The sequence below is a fragment of the Rhinatrema bivittatum genome, chromosome 2, assembly GCF_901001135.1.
Source record: "Rhinatrema bivittatum chromosome 2, aRhiBiv1.1, whole genome shotgun sequence".
In the NCBI taxonomy this organism is placed as follows: Eukaryota; Metazoa; Chordata; class Amphibia; order Gymnophiona; family Rhinatrematidae; genus Rhinatrema; species Rhinatrema bivittatum.
In genome coordinates this window covers 707,681,520-707,702,729 of record NC_042616.1, presented here as the reverse complement: position 1 = coordinate 707,702,729, position 21,210 = coordinate 707,681,520, and the positions used below count along the sequence as shown (strand labels likewise).

Here is a 21,210-nt window from a genome sequence, read left to right as displayed (position 1 = left end):
TGTTTCCAACAGTGGCCAATCCAGGCCATAAGAACCTGGCAAGTACCCAAAAACTAAATCTATTCCATGTTACCATTGCTAATGGCAGTGGCTATTCTCTAAGTGAACTTAATAGCAGGTAATGGACTTCTCCTCCAAGAACTTATCCAATCCTTTTTTAAACACAGCTACACTAACTGCACTAACCATATCCCCTTGCAACAAATTCCAGAGTTTAATTGTGCGTTGTGAAAAAGAATTTTCTCCGATTAGTTTTAAATGTGCCACATGCTAACTTCATGGAATGCCCCCCTAGTCTTTCTATTATCCGTAAGAGTAAAAATCCGATTCACATTAACCCGTTCTAGACCTTTCATGATTTTAAACACCTCTAACATATCCTCCCTCAGCCGTCTCTTCTCCAAGCTGAAAAGTCCTAACCTCTTTAGTCTTTCCTCATAGGGGAGCTGTTCCATTCCCTTTATCATTTTGGTCGCCATTCTCTGTACCTTCTCCATCGCAACTATATCTTTTTTGAGATGCGGCGTCCAGAATTGTACACAGTTTTCAAGGTGTGGTCTCACCATGGAGCAATACAGAGGCATTATGACATTTTCCATTTTAGTCACCATTTCCTTTCTAATAATTCCCAACATTCTATTTGCTTTTTTGACTGCCGCATCACACTGAACCGATGATTTCAATGTATTATCCACTATGATGCCTAGATCTCTTTCTTGGGTGGTAGCTCCTAATATGGAACCTAACATTGTGTAACTATAGCATGGGTTATGTTTCCCTATATGCATCACCTTGCACTTATCCACATTGAATTTCATCTGCCATTTGGATGCCCAATTCTCCAGTCTCAGAAGGTCTTCCTGCAATTTATCACAATCTGCTTGTGATTTAACTACACTGAACAATTTTGTATCATCTGCAAATTTTGCACTTTTTTCAGCGCTTCAAAGTGGATTACATTCAGGTACTGTAGGTATTTCTCTATCCCCAGAGGGCTTACAATCTAAGGCCTGGATTTATCAAAATGCGGTAAGTACCACATGCGATAGCAAAAGGGGTGTGTTTTATGTTAATATAGCATTTATCACTAATTACCTGTGCAAAGAGCTAAGTTAGCACAAATTGTGGGACCATTTTCAGATTCTGTGATAAGTGCCAGACTGGTTGTATTTCCTGCATTCAACCACTGGGGGACCATTGTTAATGGTCCCAGACATGTGAGAGTGAGAGAGAGAGAGAGAGAGAGAGAGAGAGAGAGAGAGAGAGAGGCCATAATACCATGGCCCATAGGTAGGTATTTGTATCCCTATGGTAGGCCCACCTAGTAACTCGAGGTGGGGTTTAGGTATGAGTGTAGGGGATTAGGGGCCACTTTGACATTCAACGTGAGACGTACAAACAGAACAGTGGTCTCTTGTGAAGATTCGATGACCTTCGGAGTGAGGAAACTCACTCCGAGATGAGATTTGGGCAATGTTCTCCATCAACCTAGCTTGATGGACTCTCTACCTAGGTAACATCTCTACCTGAAATAGGATGTATGGGAGACATCACAAAGGGCAATGAAACCTTTACCACACAATCCAAAGAGGTGTAGTTAAAATCAGCATTACAGCTCTTTGCAGACAGGCTAACTCCTCCTATTTTTTTAATTTGCATCGCACCATATGATATGGTGCTATCACATGCGTTAAACAGGGCTTTTAGCATGCGATAAAGCCCTTAACGCATGCGAAAACGCCTTATCGCATTTTGATAAATGACCCCCTAAGTTTGTACCCGAGGCAATGGAGGGTAAAGTGACTTGCCCAAGGTCACAAGGAGTGACAGAGGGACTTGAACCACTAGGTTACTCCTCCACTCACTTGTCATATTTCTTTCTAGATCATTTATAAATATATTGAAAAGTATGGGTCCCAATACAAATCCCTGAAGCACTCCGCTGCCCATTCCCTTCCACTGAGAAAATTGTCCATTTAATCCTACTCTCTGTTTCCTGTCTTTTAGCCAGTTTGTAATCCACGAAAGGAAATCACCACCTATCCCATGACTTTTTACTTTTCCTAGAAGCCTCTCATGAGGAACTTTGTCAAACGCCTTCTGAAAATCCAAATACACTACATCTACCGGTTCACCTTTATCTACATGTTTATTAACTCCTTCAAAAAAGTGAAGCAGATTTGTGAGGCAAGACTTGCCCTGGGTAAAGCCATGCTGACTTTGTTCCATTAAACCATGTCTTTCTATATGTTCTGTGATTTTGATATTTAGAACACTTTCCATTATTTTTCCTGGCACTGAAGTCAGGCTAACTGGTCTGTAGTTTCCCGGATCACCCCTGGAGCCCTTTTTAAATATTGGGGTTACATTAGCCACCCTCCAGTCCTCAGGTACATAGGAGGTTTGTAAATAAAATGAGAAGCTTGGAAGTGAGCACCAAGGTTGTTGCGACCCCGTCGCGGCTCCCGCAACCGGGCTCTTACCTCCCTTGCTTGCCTCGATGGTCTGCCGGTCCCCCCGACGCGATCCTAGGCCTGCACAGGCCTCTCATTGCTACAGCATCTCCACGAGGGAGACGCCATCAATATTCGGGACTTGGCCCCGCCCACTAGGTACGTGCGCGCGAGCAAAGAAGTAGCTTTTAAAGCTGCAGGCACTGGAAATCTCGGCCGGCCCCCAGATGCCAGCAGAGTATTTAAACCCAGGCCCTGCTCCAAGAGATCGCCTTGTAACGAGGTTCACTCCTGTGCGAGTATCCAGTTGCTGTTCCTGCTCCAGCCTTGACCCAGCTTCCGTTCCTGATCCAGCTTCCGCTCCTGATCCAGTCTCCACTCCTGATCCAGCCTCCGCTCCAACCTCAGCCTTGCCTAGCCCTCGGACTGTCTTTCTGGTTCCTGACTCTGGTTCGTCTATTGGTCTTCCTTGTCCGCTGCCAGCCCTGAACCTGGACCGTCCTTCATGCTGCTGATCTTCCAGCCTGGGAGACCACTCCTAAGTCCCAGCAGTCCGGGTCCTCACGGGTTTCTCCCGGGGGGACCTCGGGCTTCCAGGGCGAAGTTCCTGCCTGGTCTCCCGGCTCCGTGCCGCTTCCCGGCCATTCCATCTCTGCAGAGTCTTCTTCACATTCTACCTTCTCTCCACACGGCCGGCCCAAGAGTCCACTACACCAGTCATAGCAAAGGTAGTGACATGGATTACAAACTGGTTGATTGATACGATACAGCGTGTAATAGAAATTGAAATCTACTTTGAAGAGAGAACCATGTTAAGTAGAATGCTACAGATATCGGTTTTGGGACTGGCTCTGTTCAAAATCTTTGTGAGCGACACTGCGGAAGGGATAGAAGGTAACATTTGACTATTTGTGGATGATACTAAAATCTGCCACAGGTGGACATACCTGAAGGAGAAGAAAGAATGAAAAGTGATTTAAGAAAGTTTTAATAGTGGTTAATGATTTGGCAGCTGGGATTCAATGTCAAGAAGAGCAGAATCATGCATCTGGGATGTGATAGTCCAAAAGAGCTGTATGTGATGAGGGTGAAAGACTGATGTGCACAGACCAAGAGAGCGACCTTGAAGTATTAGTATCGGGCGATCTGAAGACTGTGAAGCAATGTGACAAGGCGATAGCTAAAGCCAGAAGAATGCTGGGCTGCATAGAGAGAGGAATAACCAGTAAGGAAAAGGAGGTACAAGGAGGCCCTTGTACAGATTCGTGGTGAGGACTCACCTGGAGTACTGAGTTCAATTCTGGAGCCCATATCTCAACTAGGATAGAAATAGGATGGAGGTGGTCCAGAGAAGGGTGACCAAAATGGTGTGGAGTCTCTATCAGAAGACTTATGAGGAAAGGTTGAAGGATGTAAATAGAGTATGTATACCCTGGAAAAGAGAAGGTGCAAGGAAGATATGATACAGACCTTCAGATTCCTGAAAGGTTTTAATGATGCACGAACTTCAAACCTTTTCCATAGGAAAGGAAACAGCAGAACTAGGGGTCATGAAATGAAACTCCAGGGGGTTGATTCATACTCAACATAAGGAAATATTTCTTCATGGAGAGGGTGGTGGATGTCTGGAATATGCTTCTGGAGGAGGTGATGAAGACAAAAACAGTCAAAAACTTCAAAGGGGTATGTGATAAACACTATTGATCTCGAAAGGCTAGAGGACAGAAATGAAGAAAAAGATGCATGGGGGTAACATGCTCAGTGTGGCAATTACTACCCTTAACAGAAGGCATGGGGATTCCTACCCTTAACCAATAATCCTTGATGCTTTTGACGCAACTGCAACATTGCTTTCTGCTTCGAATGCAGGGGGGAAAAGGGGAATTGGATTCAAACGTCAATCAACATGGGCCATGATCTTTACAGTTTGGGGTATTGATATGTAGACATAAGGGAAAAAGCACAGGACTGCTTCTACAGCCAAATCCAAAAGCAAAGCACATCAAGCAGCATTGTCTGAATTTTCAAGAAGGCTCCTCACCCAGTAAAAATGCTGATAGCAGTAAATTTTTATGGGTTTGACAGTTGCTTGGTTTTGATTGTAAATATTACTACCCTTAAGCGAGTCATGGGAGTAACCTGCAGGGCGTGACAGATACTACCATAAGTTTGCTGGGAAGACTGGATGGACCATTTGGTCCTTTTCTGCTGTTATTACTCTGACTCTGTGTATATTTATTAGGCACTTCTTTGGGTGGACTGTCAACCGCCCCCCCCCCCCCTCCCTATAGATTTATAAGAACAGCTTCTAAGTGCCTTAGGTGGGTTCTCCAGTCTCTGCATTAGACCATGACATCATTGTGGTACATTGCCACATTGTCATTGTGAGGGTGCAGGAGGTAGTCGATCACTTACTGGAACATCACAGATTGGTACGTACCACTTCTTCTAGAACTTCATATGGATGATCTGGACCTCCTTCTGCCTGACTGGCCGAGCCATTTTGAAGTCTACAGGCCCAGCCTTTTCTAAGCATTTACTGACAGGGAAGGAGTCAATCATGTTCAGAAGTGAGTTCGGAACAAGGACTGGTCTTTACATCTCAAAGTACCAATCCTAGTTCAGCACTCACTGACAGGGAAGCAGCTAAACCCTGATGACATTCATCTGATCTGCAAAGTTTTGTTTGGACCTGAGGAAGGGAGTGTTAGATCCTGAAAGCAAGTCAATAAATATATTAGGTTGGTCCTGATAGATTTTTCTCCTTCTCTGGTACCAGTCTTGTCCAATCTGCTTATTCAGGGTCAAAATTGGGTGTGTACAGCAGGGATCCCCAAATCTCCAGGAGAAACACTGTGAAACCACTGTAAACCAGGATAGAAAAACCATAAACTTTATTTACAGTTACATGGTTCTGTAGAGGAGATTATGCTGGTGTGACCAGAACATTAAGCAGGTAGGAAGACTGAGACAGCTCACTAGTACAGGTTATATCCTATCTAAGTAAGCCTTGCAGTCCCACCCCTTCCCATGCAGGGTCAGGTGACACAGCCAGGGAATATTAACCCCTGGCCGCCTGATCTAGAGGTTGACCTTTTGCTATCAGTCCTCCAACAGGTCCTATGAAAAAGGTATCTCTTTACTTTTATTTCCGTGCATACAAGTGGACTAACACCATAACCATTCTACTTTATCTCAGCACAGGGCCTGATTCCTTAAGCTTCTTTCCAGTAGATACTGAATGGAAGAAATGCCTATATGAATCAGGTCCTTAATATTGTGTATCTTACATACCCAAAACTGTGTCTACAAAAGCAATGAAAATGCACAGAAACAAATATTGCATGAAGTGAAAGAAGGCAAATTGCGCAATCAAAATGTATATACAGAATCGATAATTACTAGTTAACTTGTGAGTATTACATACTATTACAGTTATAAGATTAATCCTTTGACATTTGTCTTTTCTACAGTGAATATATGTACTTGCACCAAATCACACACCTGCTTTCATGAAATTCCTGACTATGAGACACAAAACATAATTGTGGCACTGGGTATTCTTTTTGGGACGTTGGCATTCATTGGTAGGTGGCACTGTTTAAAGACATATACCGTACTTATTCTTGATTACTTTCCAGTATGCTCCTTCCAGAAATGATTATAATTTGTCATTTTTGGCCTGAGAGCCTATCATGTGGTTTTAGCTAAATAAAATTACATTACGGGGAGTTCACCTGGAGCTCAGTAGCAGCATCTTTGCTCCTGAGTCAGAGGGCTGCCAGCCAATGTTCTTTCTAATTTTTGACAGATTGGGGCCAATGAATACTGTGAGCTCAGCCAAGCGCACTGTATAACCCGCAGTCGTACACGGGTTAAATAGATGCTAATCCACCCCCTAATGCAATAGGGGGATTAGCACCTATTTAATGCGCGTCCGACGCGGAGTGAATGAGAGAGTGCTCATCACATGCAAATGCATGTGAATGAGGCTATTACTCATTCACTCCAATGCACATTTATCACTCAGATATTAACGCCTGCCTGGAGCAGGCGTTAATAGCTGAGCACATTGAAAAGAAGTGCAGAAAAGCAGAAAAAACTGCTTTTCTGTAGAGATGTGAATCGTGTGCCCAATCGTCTTAATGATTGGGTTCGGCTAGAGGGGGGAAAAAATCTGATCGTGGGTGATGTGGGTGATGTGAATCGGAATTGGTTCCGATTCACATCGTTATTTTTTTTGTAGTGAGGCCCGATCCTATAAAATTAACCCCTTACCTTCCCCCACCCTCCCGAACCCCCCCAAAACTTTTTACGATTACCTGGTGGTCCAATGGGGGTGCGGGGACCGATCTCCCGCTCTCGGGCCATCGGCGCTATTTTGGCTGCCACTCAAAAATGGTGCAGATGGCCCGATAAAAAAACCCCCCACCTGACCCTTTAAAAATGACCCCTTAGCTTCCCCCACCCTCCCGAGCCCCCCAAAACATTTTAAAATTACCTGGTGGTCTAGTGGTGGTCCCGGGAGCAATCTCCCGTTCTCGGGCCGTCGGCTGCCACTCATAAAGATGGCGCCGATGGCCCTTTGCCCTTACCATGTGACAGGGTATCCGTGCCATTGGCCGGCTCCTGTCACATGGTAGGAGCACTGGATGGCCGGCGCCATCTTTAAAGATGGCAGCGGCCATCTTTAAATACGGCGGTGGCCATCTTTAAAGATGGCGCCGGCCAGCCAGTGCTCCTACCATGTGACAGGGGCCGGCCAATGGCACAGATACCCTGTCATATGGTAAGGGCAAAGGGCCATCGGCGCCATCTTTATGAGTGGTAGCCGACGGCCCGAGAACGGGAGATCGCTCCCTGGACCACCACTAGACCACCAGGTAATTTTTAAATGTTTTGGGGGGATCGGGAGGGTGGGGGAAGGTAAGGGATTCGTTTTATAGGGTCGGGGTGGGTTTAGGGGTTTTTTTTGGTGTGCCGGTTTTCCCCGCCCTCCCCCTCCCCCGATTTACGATTTTTCACGATAAATCGGGGGAATTTCTATTGTATCGCGACTCTGAATGATGTTTGATGATTTAAAATATATCTGACGATTGTTTTAAATCGTCAAAAAACGATTCACATCCCTACTTTTCTGTACTTCTTTAAAAGTTTTAAAAAACAAAACAAAACCCTTAGCTGCTGCATTGAAGACATCGGCGTCGGTTTTCATAACCGGCTGGCTGCGTTATGAAAACCGATGCCGAGTTTATTGGCGTCGGTGTTCATAACCGGCAGACCGCCAGTAACTGTGGGGTCGCGTTAGCAAGAAGGTGCTAAGGTCGCACAAGCGACCCTAGCGCCTCCTTGCTAGCACGACCCCCTAATTTGCGTATAGCATGGTGACCCCCTTGTGCATTTTTTATAGCATTGGCCCCTCTGTGTGTGAAAAAATGCTCTTTACTGCAACTTTTTAAAAGCAGAGTTCAAATTTGTGTGCTACAAGCCAAGTATGCCTGAGCAAGTATAAGGCAAACAATATAGGTATTTTGAAAATTCTAGTTAAGTAATTGTTTTAATGAAAATAATTCTACATTAAATTATTTCAGCATATCATTTGTTTTAAATAAATAGAAATCATCAAATATTTGATTTTATATTTTTTATACTTAAGTATATAAAGATATAGATAGATAGTTAATATATAATTAAGCTTTTATGCCACTTTATGTGCACAATAAGTTTTTGACGTGTGGGCAGGGTTCTCGATCTGTGTGTGCACGCAGATACGCACAGCTTAGAGAAAACAGTGCTGGCAGCTTAAAGCTACACTTGATAAAATGTGAAGGGAAGTGAAAAGTGGTTACTAGTCAAGCTTAGCAGAGGGAGAGTGTGCCAAATAAATCTGAACAATTTGTTTGAATGGGTAGCAAAAGAATTAGATAAAGGGTATGTGCTTGATGTGGTTTACTTGGATTTCAGCAAAAACCTTGAGACTACCCCACATAAGAAGTTCATAAATAAACTGAGCAACCTAGGGGTGCACGCTAAGGTAGTGGACTTACTGGGATGTATTAGAAACTGGTTAAGTGATAGACAACAGAAGACAGTGGTAAATGAAATTTGCTCTGAAGATAGAAGGGTGATTAGTGGAGCACCTCAGGGATCAGTCCTTTGGCTAGTTCTGTTCAATATCTTTGTGATTAATATTGCAGACGGACATGCTGTTCTGGTCCTGTCCCATGGAGGTCCGCGGTCGGCCCCTTCTCTTACCTCAAGGCTGCTCCGGGGACTGCAGCACTCTGTTCGTGCATTGCTAGGCCCTGCCCGCGGCAATCCCTCCTCGAGGGAGATGCCGACAATGCTCTGCAGCTGGCCCCCGCCCCCTAGTTGTGCGCACGCGCAGGGGCTCAGAATTTAAAGGGACCAGCGCGGGAAAAATGGCACCGCCCTGGGGATGACGACAGACGCCTTCTGGGTTTTTAAACCCTGCAACTAGCTCCACTCTTGGCCTTGCAACGAGGTTCCTTCCTTGAGGTTAGTAGTTGCAGTCTTCTTCTTGTTCCTACATCTCCTGGCTCCTGACTTTGGCTCGTCTCCTGGCTTCGGCTTGTCCTCTGGTATCCTGTCTGCTGCCTGTCTTGATCCGGACTGCCTGTGTTCACTCCATCCGGGAGACCTCGCCTAAATCCAAGTGGTTCGGGTCCTCACCGGCTCCTCCTGGGGGGATCTAGGGCTTCCAGTGGTGAAGTTCCTGTTCACCACTGGAAGCCCAAGATCCTTCTACTCCTATGCTTCGCAACTTCAGGACAACTCTTCGGAGACTCGTCTTCAGGAGACCGCACATAAGTCCAAGTGGCCCGGATCCTCAAGGGCTCCTCCCGGGGGGATCTTGGGTTTCCAGTGGTGAAGATTCGGTGGGTCTCCTGACTCCCAGCATCAATCTCTGCTGTGGGCCTTCTCACAGTGCGCTTTCATCATCCCTAGCCGGCTCAAGGGTCCACGAACTCAACAGTTTGCAAGGCCATGGACCCGGCGGACCTTGCCGGCCTTCAGGCCATTCCTGGTATCACTCAGCGGCTACAACAGCAGCAACACTCTTAGATGTTCTGGCGGCGACAGTAGAGAGACTGGCAAACCGTTAGGATTCCATGCCCCTGGTAGCACCCCCTGCTTCCGTTCCGATGCGAAGCCCCGGACCTGTGGCTTCCATGCAGCTTCCAGCTACGCCCATGTACTCGGGTGAAGCCAAACAGTGCTGTGGGTTCCTCAACCAATGTTATGTACAGTTTACCCTACTGCCAACACAATTTCCATCGGATCTGGTGAAGACCAGCTATATCATTTCCCTGTTGGAGGGGAGGGTCCTGGCCCTCGCAATTATGAGAACGTAATGATCCTATCCTGGGAAACTTGCAACAATTGATATCGAATGTCGGTATATAAAAATAACAAATAAATAAATAAATAAAATTTATGTCTACATTTAGACAGATCTTTGATGAGCCAGCTCGCAAGCCTACGGCAGTTGCAGAGTTATTACGGCTATGCCAGGGTTCCTGCTCTCTCGCCGAGTAAGCGGTTAAATTCCGCACATTGGCAACCGAGCTAGACTGGAGGGAGGACAGCCTCCATGGTATATTTTTGGAAGGATTGTCCTCACGCCTTAAAGATGAGCTAGTGGCAAGGGACCTTCCAGATGACTTAGATGGTATGATTGGCCTGGCAGGAAGGGTCGACCGCCGACTCCAACAATGCTTCCATGAAGGGAGATCGGTTCGAAGACTGGTAAACTTAGCACCTGCATTTTCTTGACTTATGTCTTCTCCCTCTACTTCTTCGGGCAGCCAAGGGGTGGAGCCTATGCAGTTAGGGCGAAGCTCTCTCTCGCAAGAGGAATGGAGATGTTGATGCTCACTAGGCCTCTGCCTATACTGTGGGAATAAGGGGCACTTCTTAGCCCAATGTAGTGAACAGCCAGAAAATACCAGAACCTAGGTGTCATTGGGGAACTGACCCTAGGTAATACCAATCCCGCTTCTCAATGTACCGTACCGGTTACTCTCGAATACCCAGGTGGGTCCTTAACCACATTGGCTTTCCTTGACTCTGGAGCCGGAGGAAACTTCATTCTGGCCGACCTCGTTCAGCAATTACAGCTTGCCATACTACCTCGCTTCCCTCCACTTCGAGTCTCTTCAATTCATGGAACTCCCCTTCCGGGGAATATCTCTACTCGCACGAAGCCTCTAACTCTCCGCGCTGGCCTCCTACATACCGAAGAAATTTAATTCCTTGTACTAGAGAAGGCCATCCATCCCATCATCCTGGGCTTACCCTGGCTCCAGAGACACTCTCCAGTCATCCACTGAGATACTCTCCAACTCGCATCCTGGAGCCCATCCTGTTTTACCTACTGCTTGGCCACTGTTCAGCGCCCCTGTGTTCCGCTCTTGACTACATCCCTGACTATAGCCAAAACCTATCTGGACTACATGGATGTCTTCTCTAAAGAAAAGGCCAAATTCCTCCCAGAACATCGGCCCTTTGATTGTGCCATAGACTTGCTGCCGGGTACCACACCCCCCAGGGGACGTGTATACCCCTTATTGCTACTGGAAACCTGAGCTATGTCATGCTACATCCAAGAGAACTTAGATTGTGGCTTCATTTGGCCTTCCACGTCCCCCGCTGGAGCCTGATTCTTTTTTGTGGCGAAAAAAGATGGTTCACTCAGACCCTGTACAGACTACCGGGGCCTCAACGTCATCACGCAATGTGACCGATATCCATTACCACTGATTCCAGAACTTTTACACCGGCTATAGGGAGCCAAGATTTTCACCAAGCTTGACCTCCAGGGTGCTTACAACCTCGTAAGAATATGTTCTGGTGATGAATGGAAAACTGCATTCAATACTCGAGACGGGCACTATGAGTACTTGGTCATGCCATTTGGCTTGTACAATGCCCCTGTGGTTTTCCAGAACCTCATGAATGAGGTCTTAAGAGATATGCTACACACTTCCGTCATCGTATATTTAGATGATGTATTGATTTACTCTAAAGACCTCACTACGCATCGTTTACATGTGAGAAGATTGTTACAAAAACTTTGAGACAAATGTCTCTTTGCCAAATTGGAAAAATGCCAGTTCGAACAGGAATCCCTGCTCTTCCTTGGGTACATTGTGTCTTCTATAGGTTTCCATATGGATACGGACAAAGTGCCAGCCATCAAGGATTGGCCTCGGCCAGTGGGGGTTAAAGCTCTTCAACGCTTCCTTGGGTTTGCCAACTTCTACCGCCAGTTTATCCCATGCTACTCTCAGATGGTGGCCCCACTCACCACTCTTACCAAGAAGGGGGCAGATGCCAGGAACTGGCCCCCGGCAGCGCAATCAGCCTTTTAGGAGTTGAAGGGAGCCTTCCTTCAGGATACGTGTTTACACCATCCAGATCTACAGCGTCAGTTCATCGTGGAAGTAGACGCATCTGACATTGTGGTAGGGGCCGTCCTTAGCCAAATATCTAATAAAGGCAAAACCTTACCATGTTCCTATTTTTCTTGGAAGTTCTCACCTGCTGAGAAGAATTACGGTATAGGGGACAAGGAATTGTTAGCCATCAAGCTAGCCTTCGAAGAATGGCGCCAGTGGCTGGAAGGGGCCCAACATACCACTATTGTCTATATGGACCACAAGAACCTAGAATTTTTGTGTCGTGCACAATGCCTCAATCCGTGGCAAGCTCGATGGTCCCTATTTTTCAGTCGCTTCGACTTTTCTCTCTGCTACAGACCAGCTGCTAAGAACGAACGGGTAGACGCCCTATCCTGCACCACGGAAACAGAGGATGCTCTCAACCCCCCTCAATATATCCTAGATCCAGCTAAAGTCCTAATTGCGGCTTCCGAGCCCGTTCCTGTGGGGAGGACCGTGGTACCAGTTCGCCTAAGGAGGAAAGTTTTGTCATGATTCCCTGACTGCGGGACATCTGGGAACAGCCCGCATGCTGGAACTCCTGACCAGATACTACTGGTGGTCTCAGGTCAAGAAGGACATGCAATTGTATGTCGGCTCCTGTCCTACTTGCGCTAGACAAAAACCCTTGCCTGGTCACCCCTGGGGGCTTCTCCAACCACTACCCATTCCAACAGAGCCATGGACCTACCTGTCTACTGACTTCATAGTAGACTTACCATCCTCGGAAGGGAAGACCGTAATATGGGTTACAGTTGACAGATTCTCCAAGATGACCCACTTTGTGCCTTTATCCAAGCTGCCCACGGCCCTTGAACTGGCGCAACTCTTTACCTTACATATCTTCCGTGCCCACGGACTGCCATTCCATATTGCCTCTGAGCGAGGATCGCAGTTCACGGTCAAGTATTGGAAGGCACTGTGTAAAAGGTTTGGAGTCCAATTGGACTTTACTACGGCCTTTCACCCACAAGGCAACGGCCAAGCGGAACGTACTTATTGAACCCTGAAAGCATTCCTCTGAGCTTTTGTAGGAGACATCATGACTGGGTGACTTTACTGCTCTGGGCCGAATTCTTTTACAACCACCATCGCCATTCGGCCACCAGTCTGTCCCCCTTCCAGCTGGTTTACAGGAAGCAACTCAAGCCTCCCCTGCCTCTGACTGTACCATCTCCAGCGGTGCAGCTAATGGCCTGACAGTTACATGATCTTTGGAGGTCCACTCAGGAGAAATTACGACAGACTGCTGCTACCACAAATAAACATGCAGACAAACTGCGACACCCTGCTCCTGTATTTCTCCCTGGAGATAAGGTGTGGTTGAGCACCAAGATCATTCATTTGTGGATTCCCTCCATGCGCCTGGCCCCTAGGTACATTGGCCCAGTAGTGAGTAGGCACTGTTTCATACAGTCTATGTCTTCCGTCCACACTAAAGATTCATAATGTCTTCCACGTGCCCTTACTCAAGCCTTTGGTCTTGTCAGCCTTCCACGACAAACCTCCTGAACCCACCAAACCAACAGCTGAGGAGGACATCATTTATCAAGTAAAGGATGTATTAGATGTCTGTTTCCATCATAAAAGATGGGAGTATCTTCTCTCCTGGGAGGGGTATGGCCCTGAAGAGAATACTTGGGAACCTGCATCCAACATTCTGGATAAGACTCTTCTCCGCCAGTTTCATTTAGACCATCCTGTAAAATCAAAGCCCCCAGAAAGGGGGCGTAAGAGGGGGAGGTACTGTGCGGTCCCAGCCCACGGAGATCTGCGGTCGGCCCCTTCTCTTACCTCAAGGCTGAATGGGGACCGCGATGCTCCGTTCGAGCCGTGCTAGGCCCTGCCCACGGCGATCCCTCCTCGAGGGAGATGCCGACGACGCTCTGCAGCTGGCTCCCACCCCCTAGGCGCACGCAGGGGCTGAGAATTTAAAGGAACCAGTGCGGGAAAAATGACACCGCCCCCGGGATAGCATCAGATGCCTTCAAGGTTTTTAAACCCTGCAACTAGCTCCACTCTTGGCCTTGCAACGAGGTTCCCTCCTTGAGGTTAGTAGTTGCAGTCTTCTTCTTGTTCCTGCGTCTCCTAGCTCCTGACTTTGGCTCGTCTCCTGCCTCCTGACTTTGGCTCATCTCTTGGCTCCTGACTTTGGCTTGTCCTCTGTTATCCTGTCTGCTGCCTGTCTTGATCCGGACTGCCCGCGTTCACTCCATCCGGGAGACCTCGCCTAAGTCCAAGCGGCTCGGGTCCTCACGGGCTCTTCCTGGGGGGACCTCAGGCTTCCAGTGGTGAAGTTCCTGTTGGTCTCCTGGCTCCTACTACTCCTCTGCTTTGCAACTTCAGGACAACTCTTCGGAGACTCATCTTCAGGAGATCACACATAAGTCCAGGTGGCTCGGATCCTCAAGGGCTCCTCCCGGGGGGATCTTGGGCTTCCAGTGGTGAAGATTCGTTGGGTCTGCTGACTTGATCTGCCTCCCAGCTATGACCTCCACTGTGGGCCTTCTCACAGTGCACTTTCATCATCCCTAGTGTACATAATATTCTGTACTTTAATAAGGCGCTTGTCAGCACTTTTTCAAACAAAGATATGACTCAGAATTTTAGAACAAATATAATTTTTAATATTTCATATCTTTGGAAGAACAGGAGCTATCCTTCAAGATGGGCATAGCAATGCTGTGTCTTGTAATCTCTAGTACACGCTGTTATTTTATAGTTTAACCCATACATAGAAAATGCTTGTGAGAGGATCCTTCACCAATTTGTCAATGTCATAACCTAAACTTGTCTATCCTGAAAACAATCTCCTCCCACCATAAAAGTTCCTTTATCAACATGGCTTTGATGCACTTTGTTTCTTCTGATCCTTCTGATCTTCTGTGTTTTGTAAATAGATAGTAGGTCTGTGTTCTGAATAGATAGTAGACCTGAATTCTGTTGTTGGTGCCAGACCTCTAATTAAAGCTGTAACCTCGGGAATCTTCAGTGCACCTGGCTTCTGTCAGTTGAGATAGGAATCTGTGAGACACAAGCTTGTATTTTGGTTTCTGTGAGAACCAAGCTTCCTTGTATTATGATTTAAATATTGCCATTGATGCCCACCTGGCCTTTAATTATAGGCTTTGCAGAGCCTACAGGTTTCCAAGATCTTCCACATTCTTGAGTCTGAAGTGGTCAGAAGTTCACTGTACCTTAACAGTTTCAGTGTGAATCAGCCAGCTGAGGATTCTGGGACTGGCTAAATGAGCCAAAGTTCTGAACTATCATATCACTAGCCAGCTCAAGGGTCCATGAACTCAACACATGCAGCCTTGGGCTTCAGTGGACAGGAGTTGCTGAAGGGCAGGAAAAAGCCTGGACTCTGGCTTACAGGAAAAACTATTTGTATATATTTTATAGAACAAAAGTAGAAAGCTTACTTCAGCTGCATAAAGAACAAAAAATCAGGTTTACCACTCATGCAGGGTCTTAGCGTATTCTTCTCCAGGGAACTGCCCTCTGACTTGTTTTCTCCTCTTGGGTATCTCTCAAAGTGGATTGGGCTAGATAGCTAGATTCAATCCTTTAAGATGTTCTGGTGGTTTGGCCTATACACCTTTTCATTTACTCGCCCTCCTGAGCTTAACCTCAGCTTGAATCTGCCAGATGAAGAGAAAATCATCATTTAGCTTTTCCTTTCCTGCCCTATGCCACACTTAGAAGTTGAAGGCTTAGGGGTACAGGAACCACCTCATTACTCAGGAATTTGTCTCTTTGCCCTCCTTTTGTTGCATCATGACAACTCTAAAGCCCATCTCAGAGGAATCGGTTTGAAGGAACTGCTAGAGTTGGGGTTCATTACTGCCAGCTCTGAGCAGAGAACCCCCCTTCAATCCCTGGAAGGTATCTTCTGACTCCGCTGACCAGTTATAACCTTTTCTTGCACATGCTTTTTACAGTGGGTGGGTGAGGGGCTTGGATCTTTCTACAAAGTTCAGAATGAACCAGCTGTAATTATTTCTACATAGTAGTACTCCCATTTTGTTTGTTTGAATTCACCAGGGAACCAATGTTTGCCAGGGTTCATCCAGCAGAGGCGGGGAAGCTAAAACTTCCTGGGCCATTGGCGTGGTCAGTATGTCCAATCTCAAACCTACACAATAGTGCGGGGTGATGCTCGGAAGGTACAGGAGAAACCACAAAGGACTAAAGAAGAGAAAGGAAAAAATAATGTTCCAGTACCAGTCACTCCAAACATTGTCCATTGACTACCGGCAAATGAGGAAAAATAAAATAGCCTAAGAGCGATTGGTTTTCAAAATAAAAAGTTTACTTCAATTGAAAAATAAGGATCCAAGCAAGAATAGTGAAGATAAGAAACAGCATCATAGTCTCCTTGTTCATTTTGTTCCTCCTAGTTGGTCTTCTCTCTTCTGCATCATCACCCATACTTAACAATCCCTCCTCTCGAAGCATAGGGTAGCTGGAATGCAACTCCAACATATGAGGGGCAAAAAGATGCAAAAATCCCAAGTTCAACAATAGTCCTTAAAATCAAATACAAACTTCAAACCAAATCCATAAAAATCCTTCTGGAATGGCCAAATTCCCAATCTTCTCTTCACCCTTGATTTTGACTTTCAGCTTGGACAAAAAGATCAATGACCCTTGTTTTTAATCATATGCGGCTGTGCAGAGCCTGTAACTGCTTAAGAGCACTCAAGATGGCAGCATTCCAGACACAACAGGAGAAACTGCCTTTAGAAGCTCTCTCTCTCTGGGAATGTCTCTGTGAGTTTAAAAAATATACTTGTGCACTAGGTGCAGGCTGGGAGGACCCCAGATTGTAAGCTTGCTCTGTATGACTTACTCTGTAGTTTGCAAGCTGTGTGCTATCAGACTCTGCTGCCTTTTATTGATCACAGAGAGTGCAGCGCTCAGACATTTGAACGGGCACAAAGAAATCCTCAGAAAACATCTCCTAGCTTAGAAAACCATTCCCAATACAAACTTAAACTCTCTTTTCCCTTTCCTTTTTTTTAAATTATATTTTATTTTTAAATCTCAGCCTGTATGACTTACCTTAGCCAGCTGAAAGCTCTGGTTCCTTTTCTGCCTTGAAAAAGGTTAAAGGCAGTTTGAATAATAAAAGAGTGTTACCTTCTCTTGTCAACTGTCTTTTATTGCTCAACCTATCACCACATTCAAGGGATGGGATCAGGGATGGAAGCCCTTGAGTTAGTGGGCTCGCTTTGGGTCCTGACAAGAGGTGGTGAGCTTTCAAATTGTCAACAGCACGCTTCGCTGCAAGGCTTATCAATTGCAGGAGCTTGGCCTCCACAAGCATTTTACCTCAGAGAGTAAGCAGACAATCCCTTTTTTGAAAAGGGCCTGCTCAAACTACACAGGTAGTGCTCTCCATCAGATCCCACCAGATGGGTAGTGAGCTGCGTTGCTGTCCTGGCTCGCATCACTGCAGAGAACAATCCACAGGAGCTTGGCCCATTAAAATAAATTTGACTCAAAACAAGTTTTAGGGCTAAATTACAACCGTGAAATAGCCATAAAAATTCTCTTCAGTTAAAAAAAGTTTTTAGTTCAGGCGTTTCAGCTTTACTGTGGCACAGAGAGCATAAGGATCCGTCAGTGGAATTACACTTTGCCCCGCAACCGCTGCAACGACGGACCTTCTCTGACATGGTGACTCACTCTCAGCTCTCAGCTGTGGCAGGACACAGGAAGTCCCCGCTGAAGCGCAGGTGACTCAATCTAAATCCCCAAATAATGGCCGATTTAGAAAGCAGAGACTTCTCCTCCTTACAATGCTAACAGCAAAGGAGTGAATAAATTAGTCTCTAGGGCTCACCTCACTGCAAGAGAACCCGTCCACAAGAGCATGGCCACAATTTAAGGCACTTTGACACTAGAATAGGGACTGAAAGTAAAAAAAAAATAATAAATCCTCTTCTTAATCAGCTACAAGAGCAAAAGCTCTAAACTCCCATCCAATGGCTGGAGAGTCTAAACATGATAGATCCAGGAGAATGGGAGTTAAATCAGGAAGTTTATTTACAAATAGTGCAAGGTTGGGGCACTCCTCAGATAGGTTTAATGGCGTCCAATCTGAACAAAAAAGTAGAAAGATTTTCAGTCAGCACAGAGAGTTAAACAGCCAGGGAGGGGATGCTTTTCAGCAGAGTTGGAATCTTCTGTATCTCTTTCCATCATAGCCCTTAACAGCTCAAGTTTTGAGAAAGATAGAGATTGAAAAGGTAAGGGTGGTACTAGTTGCACCCAATTGGCCAAGAAGACCGTGATATGCAGATCTAATGAGACTTTTGGTGGATCAGCCTTTTCTACTTCCTCAAATGAAAGGTCTTCTACAACAAGGTCCTATAGAAATAGAGTATCCAACTCCATTTTGGGGTACAGCCTGGCTATTGAAAGGGAAAGATTAGCAAATAGAGGCTATCCACAATCAGTAATTAGTACCATGTTGCATTCCAGGAAAAGATCCACTTCTCTTTCTTATGTAAGAGTGTGGCGTATATTTGAAAAAATTTGTTTGAAAGAGGGACTATCTCCTTGGAAGGCTCAGGTAGGAGATATTCTCTCCTTTCTACGAAGTGGTTTAGATAAAGGTTTGTCTTTAAATTCTTTGAAAGTGCAGATTTCGGCCATTTCATCTTTTCGTAGGAGAGTTAGTGGTTGTTCAGTTTCTTCCCACACGGATGTTATTCGTTTCTTATATGGTGTGAAGCATTTATGTCCTCCAGTGAAGCCAGTTTTTCCTCTTTGGAGTTTAAATATAGTTTTTCAGGCTTTAACAGATTTGCCCTTTGAGCCTTTAATGATCTCTACTATTAAATATTTAACTCTTAAGACAGTCTTTTTAGTTGCAATAACCTCGGCAAGGCATATTTTGGAAATGCGGGCTTTATCGGTGCGATCTCCATTTTTGCATTTTACAAAGAGTTCAGTTATTTTGAGGCCAGTTCCTTCTTTTTCACCAAAGATTGAATCCTCATTTCATTTAAATCAACAGGTTGTCTTACCTTCTTTTAGTAAGAAGAAGTATAAGAGTGGTTTACAGTCATTAAGATTTTGTATGTTAGGAGATGTTTAAAACATTTTCTTGAAAGATCTAAGGATTTCTGGAAATCAGAAAGGTTATTTGTGCTGTTTTGTGGGCCTAGAAAGGGAGAGGCTGCTTCTAAGACTACAGTTGCAAGATGGTTAAAGAATGCTATTGCCTCTGCTTACATTTTGAAGGGTAAATCAGTTCCTGATATGATTAAGGCTCGTTCAATAAGAGCTCAAGTGTTTTCATGGGCTGAGAGTAGTTTTGTTAGTCCAATAGAGATATGTAAGATGGCCACATGGTCATCTTTAGGTACATTTGCGAAACATTACAGGTTGGATCTTCTCGCTAGGCAAGATACCATTTTTGGTTCATCTGTCTTAAAAGTGGGATTATTAGCCACCCACCCTTAAAATGGGCTTTGGTACGTCCCATAGGTTCTGGACTAATGGAGGCAACAAGCACTGGCTATTCCCAATTGACTAATAGCAGTGTATGGACTTCTAATGTAGGCAAATATCTAGTGACAAGTCAAAGGCATATGTTATAGCAAATTTCATAATCTACTTCCATGGATAAAGTGCTTTTACATACGTAAAGCTCAGTATTAAACATGGAAATGCTCTTGAGATTCAATCAGGCTGCTAGCATTAAACAGTTTTCTTTGTGACGCCAACCAAAGACAAAACATGAAAAAGTAATTCTGAATTTAACAGACACGTGAATTCAAATTGCTGACCCCATATTTTTAAATGGAAATTAAGTATTCAGTAATATAGTCTATTTTAAATTATTGCTCTGATAGGTCTGGCAAATATGAAAACCAGAATTTGGTCTGTAAGGGCCAATCCCCCTTTGTTTATTTTTTTATATCTATTGCAATTTCAAAGTATAACAATTAGCATCCTTGCTCTTGCTTTTGAAATGGAGCAGGACGTAACAGTATTGGCTTTATTAATTTGTTTAGTATTGCCAGTATAGGAATGGTCTTCACTGCTGATACATGGAAAAGAAAAACATGAATGTATTGCAGAAACCAGTTCTAGAGCACATCAAAGACCTACTAGTCTCTGGTAATGTAAATCATTTTTTTGTAAAAACAAAAAAACCCCCCAGCCTTTCTTGATACCAGAGGTATGCCCTTCTTCCAGACTGGTGAAAATCAAAAATCTTTATAGCAATCCACAGCAAACTCCTTCTCTTCCTTCCGATCACCAACCTACAGAAATGAGGCTATGACCATCAGCAAAGCTCCTACTCCTTCCAAAAACTCCTTTCTATACACTCTATTTGAGCATGTTTCAGGGGTGTATATATATATGCTCCAGAAGCCTACCATAAAAAGATGGGGTTAAGGCTAGGGGAGAACTTCAAAAAGACAAAAAAAAAACCCCTTCCAGTTCAATTGGATCACAGAGGTACCAGCTCGAGTGGGGAGTGTCATCAAAGTTGCAAAAGTGAGGTGTCATTAAGTTGATATCCATAGTTTTGTCCTAAGTCCAGAGGCATTCTCTGGTGCCATGGCCTCTCTCTCCACAACTGAAGCACAATGGTGATTCAAGATCCTGTGGCTGGTGTAGGGTCCTAGGTCATGTCCATTTCCCTTATTCCTTCTATCCTGAAGAGGGGTGGGGTCCACATTCTTGATCTATCTTAAGAGTCTAGTCATCTTGTGAGGACTGTCCAGGGTTTGCGACCTTCTTCCGTCCACCCTCTAGCTTCTTTTCCTGTTGTGTGTGGAGCCTCCCTCTCCTGGTGACTGAATTCTCTTCATAGCCTTATTTTGATTCACCTCCAAGCTCCTCCCAACTTTCTTTGGCATCTAAGAATGCTCCACTGAAAGCAATGACTTCCTGTAGGTTGCAGACCATTGCTTGGTGACCCAACTCCTCATTTTATGGGGAATGATATTCAGATATGGTTCTTGGAACACCATCTTCAACATCTCCCAACTGGATTGCCTATCCAGCTCCAGTCACTGGGTGGTCTTACTTAAAATCTGCTGGACCACTGCACAAAGTCTCATTTTCTTCATTCCACCTTCCTCTAAATTTCCTTTGGTATACCTTCCCTGTTAAATACAGTCTGTCTTCAATTGCCACTTTAACTTGGGAATGGTCCAATGCCTGGGTCCCATCTAAGGTTCTACATGTGGCCTGTACCTCTCCAATCACAGGGACACGTTGTGGCTTCAGCCACTTGCTCAAAAGTGGTTAGAAATGCTTCA

The 21,210-nt window shown here is 45.2% G+C and overlaps 1 protein-coding gene across 2 annotated transcripts in view; it reads left to right on the top strand.

The window, feature by feature from the left end:
* The window catches only part of CDH17 (cadherin 17), a 183,281-nt gene that overhangs the window by 159,073 nt on the left and 2,998 nt on the right, over positions 1-21,210 (top strand). For both annotated transcript variants that reach the window (XM_029591692.1, XM_029591693.1), the window contains exon 16: positions 5,927-6,040. In XM_029591692.1, the coding sequence (XP_029447552.1) occupies positions 5,927-6,040 (114 nt within the window). The remainder of the gene's footprint in view (positions 1-5,926; positions 6,041-21,210) is intronic.